The 4,403-nt window shown below is 37.5% G+C and overlaps 1 protein-coding gene across 1 annotated transcript; it reads right to left on the bottom strand.

Moving 5' to 3' along the window:
- Positions 1 to 1,551: 1,551 nt before the first annotated feature.
- On the bottom strand, positions 1,552 to 4,100 carry LOC147492468 (uncharacterized). Its single transcript, XM_086567512.1, has 4 exons — positions 3,802 to 4,100; positions 3,121 to 3,306; positions 2,069 to 2,351; positions 1,552 to 1,992 (listed from the first exon to the last, which is right to left on the bottom strand). The coding sequence occupies exons 1-4, from the start codon at positions 4,098 to 4,100 to the stop codon at positions 1,552 to 1,554; spliced, it is 1,209 nt and encodes a 402-aa protein (XP_086423638.1).
- Between the last annotated feature and the right edge of the window lie 303 nt (positions 4,101 to 4,403).

The raw sequence follows: 4,403 nt of genomic DNA, 5'->3' as shown, positions 1-4,403 counted from the left end.
ACAAATTTGTCTCCAAATTAGGTAAAGAAAAAAAAGCCGAGTGCAATTTCCCAAAGTATAGACAACTGCAACACATAAAATTTTATATTCTGTTGACCAGTGTAAGCATTTCTCAGGTAAACGCATGATAGCAAGTGGTGTCCTTCAATTTGACTTACTTCATAAGGAAAGATTTGGATTTGAAAATACAATAATAAGGACAATAACAGCCGTCTATCGACACATTCCGAAAAAGGACACATCAGAAACTTCACTTGGGAAATAGGTATCCTATTAAAAAATATTGGCACATCTGGAAGGCGGTTCCTTAGGGAGGATAGATTCCGATAACTGGGCCTGCATGACATTGATAAAATAGATAGCAATGGTTAGGCAGAAATTTTAAAAAATTGAAGTAAAAGCCTCATTGCAGATCTCAGTGTTTTTAAAGACTGAGACGCGGAGCTATTATTTTCTAACAGCCTTGAGGAGTTTGCTCTCTGGTTAAGGCATTAAGCAACACAAACACGCTACAATGAGACATGGCTTACAATTTTTCAAAAAGATAGAATCATGATTACAAACCTAAAGTCGTGGCCCCAACTTGAAATGCAATGTGCCTGAAAAATACAACCAAAAAGGCGAAATAATATTTAAACATATATAAGGAAACTAATGTAAAAGACACTTGCATAATATTCATGTTCATACCTCATCTATCGCAATCAGATTCAACAAGCCTGCGGTATAAAAGCTTTGTTAATTTTGACATAAACCCAGGTGTCGCGATCAACTCGTGTAACATAGAGTAGCCTTAAAGATGGTTTACGGAGGAAATATCTTCATGAATCTAATAATAAAAACAAATGCCAACCGTTAGGGATAAAGTTCAATAGTTGACAACATTGGTGAGTTAATCACAAAGCAATCCAAATGCAAGAACTAGAAATGCTATTCAATAGTAAATCATTCAAATTGCAACAAAGTGACTTTACCGTGTCTAATGACATGAATTCCAATTGATTGCTCAAGCGTTCGAGCTTTGGAACCATTAGCATCATATTGGCTTAATCCTAGCATAAAAAATCAAACATAAACATTAGTCCACAAGTATGAAACAAGATATTTATACGACTAGGCAATGCCAACTTAACATTATCGCCAGTTGCTTGCTAAAAACGGCAACATTATCACCAAAAACAGATTTACAAGAATCCAAGGACGATTCCAAAGTTCCACCATTCTCCCTCCTCCTTTATCCGGGATATCTTAGACCGTGCAATTCTTAAAGACTTTCATTACTTTGCATCGGGGCGGAGTTAAAAACGGGTTATCTCTTCAACCTGCATAAAACATAAAAACTTTCATAATATAACATTCAATGATAAACATTCTTATAAACCATCATACCATCATAACAAGCTATAGTGCACAAATTAGTTATGTCATTCTTACATCTTGCAAAAGGTTCTTACCATTACTTACAAAAACATACTCAAAAACCAAAATAGATGAAGTTTGCATATCCCACACAATAGATTACTCATACCGCAAACCTTGATTCAAGCCAAATCAAAGGCCCCCTTCAACAAAATCACTAAGGTCCGAGCAGCCAAATTGAGGTCCATCATAAATAGGAGCATTGGGAACCAAGACTTCCTCGATGTAGATCTTTTTCTCCCCTCTAAGGACGGTTCTGCCATGGCAAATATTAGGGGTGGTTGTCATAACATATCCCCTAGCAACCGGAACACCATCTCTACCTAATAGGGTAACCTTAAGAGGTGGACTCAACATTTCAGCAGGAGGGTTCACAGGCGGGTTCACAGGAGGGTTCGCAGGAGGGTTCACAGGAGGGTTCACAGGAGGGTCCATAGATTCAAACATATTCATTAAATTCTGTTGAGACGGACGGCGAACTGAGTTGGAGCCAACATCGGTTCCGGGTGTTGTATCCCCATGTGGCGGTTGACTATTCGACATTCCATTGTTGGTTACAAGCTTAAGCATATCCTGACAAAATGAATGACAAAACTAAGAATTATATATATGATGAAAACAATAAGTTTTTTATTTAAGGCAAACTCACCATCAACACACCCTCAACTCTAGCTATGGAGGACTTCATCTCACTCATTTCACCCTTAAATTCAGAATTTGATGAAGACCTTGCTTGTGCTAACATCACCTTCGCAATACTTGTACGCTTTAATTGCTTCTTAGAGAGGTTAGAGCTGATTCCACGAGTCCTACTCTTTTGTCCGCTCCTAAGACTTTGGTCAATTCGGCCATTATCAAAATCAAGATGAGTTGCACCGCTCTCCACTTGAAGTTGCACTTTTTCTTTTCTTTTGAGCAGCCTCCACCAATTCCTATAGTGTTTTCCATGGAAATTAGTTCAAAACTAACAAGTTAGTACAAACTTAAGGTAAATCGACCAAGAAAAAATTGTCTATAATAACAAAGTAATCTAACTAATAGCCTCGCACACTAGTTCGGTGCATCATTTACAAAGAGAAATACTATGTCAAAGACTTAACAAAATTATAGTTGGAACTCAAGTGAAATGCAAACTCACATAACGGGCTCGAGCTCCAAAACAGTTCCATTACGACGTTCATGTCCCGCTTTCCACCGCTATCTACCCGTCCGTGTATCTTGTCGATTTTGTTTATTCTACATGTACATTGGTAAACAATTGTTAGCATATCGTGATAAAAATTTAAAAGTTTATGGAAAGACACCTACCATTTTATGCAACGTGTTGGCATAATGTTATCCCTTAAGTGTATGTCGAGAATCATTCAATTTTATATTCTCACCATTCTTCGTGATTTCTTGCCATCACCTCGGAAGTGTTCTCATATATTACAAACCGTTCCCAATGATTTGGATCAATGCCACCGGGCATGCGGCGATTTGTTCTTCCAATGTCTCAAACTTATTCAATATATCTTTTCAAGACCCATTTTCCATATCTAAACTTAGTAGAAAAGTTTTTTCTCAGGATGTGAACGAAGCTAGTGCTTGGTCGACATTTGTAACTTCAAATTCACGTTTGAAAACACAAGTTATATAGTAATGTGAATGAAGCTAGAACTCAAAATGTCTAGAATGCATTAAAAAAAATCAGAGGTAAACCTTACCATTAAGGCATTCCAAACCTTATCCTTGAATTCAGAATGTACAAGCCTCCAATCGATTGTAACTAATGGGATACGAGCTCGAATGAGACTACCAAAGACGAGTATTCCATCCGAGGCATTATCACCAACGACAACACCATCAATATCAATCAATATAGGTAACTTCCTAACATTTTCGATTCTGCACGTCACCGGTGAAGGCTGAGATGGATGGATGAAACTGAAGTAGAAGGTCGTGATGCATGTGAGGCGAACTGTATAGGTTGAGATGCACTAGGTCATGGTTGACTCGATACCATTTCAAATGAAATCCTAACATATATTGCAAAATAGTCTATTAGTAGTCCGGTAATCAAAAATATAATCATGAAAGGTGAGAAAAGAAGAATAAATAAAAGCATATACACGATTCAATCCAAACAAAAGTATTTCATTACATTATCATAGTTTGAAACTACAACAATTACAATCAAAGGGTTAAGCACTTCATCAAAGGCTTCAAATTAGGTTGGTCCTCAAGGGTAGATTGGAAAACAAATTGGCACATCTAGTGGAGTCAACTCCACACGCCAATCGCCTCGGTGAATGGATGACTACCGACCAATTAGGATTTTTCAAGTCCTTCGAATAAAACACTTGACTAGCTTCGAAGCGAAATGACCGCTCATCAAAATACCGATCAACACTTTTCATCTTATTAAGATTAACCAACACCAAATTAGAGTCCGATTGTAGCTTGCAACCATTGGTCTTGTCTTCCACCTTCACCCAATTGCAATAAAAGACTACTTGTTGAAAGTCCAGATAGTCCAAAATTTCTAATATTTGTTCAATAACCCCATACCACTTTGTCGATGCATCTACCGGATTTTTGTCTTTCCTACTTGACGTAACGGTGATTGCCTCCATGCAAACACCACTATCTTGTGTGACAACTGTTTCGGCCATGCGACTAGTAGAAAAAGACAAAACCATTGATGCGATACTTTCTATACGCTTTAGCTTGGTGTAATGGTCCTTCAACTAATCGCCATAAGTCATTCTTGGTGTCGCTTTGCAGCCAATAACTGTAAAAGACGATAGTTAGAAAGCCAATATTACTAACTTCAGATTTCCTATTTAACTAATGGATGAATTAAACAATACCTTGTTATATAACCGCATAATGAAATCTGTTTGTATCCGACTTCGACTTTGCAACCCCTTTTCCTCTACCACGATTGTAAGGAGCTGTATTCACTACAAATCGCTCATGCAATTACGCATGAGTATTTTCAT

The sequence above is a fragment of the Coptis chinensis genome, chromosome 6 (genome assembly GCF_015680905.1).
Source record: "Coptis chinensis isolate HL-2020 chromosome 6, ASM1568090v1, whole genome shotgun sequence".
NCBI classification, from domain to species: Eukaryota; Viridiplantae; Streptophyta; class Magnoliopsida; order Ranunculales; family Ranunculaceae; genus Coptis; species Coptis chinensis.
The sequence above is the reverse complement of the archived record's forward strand: the minus strand, read 5'-3'. Positions and strand labels throughout refer to the sequence as shown.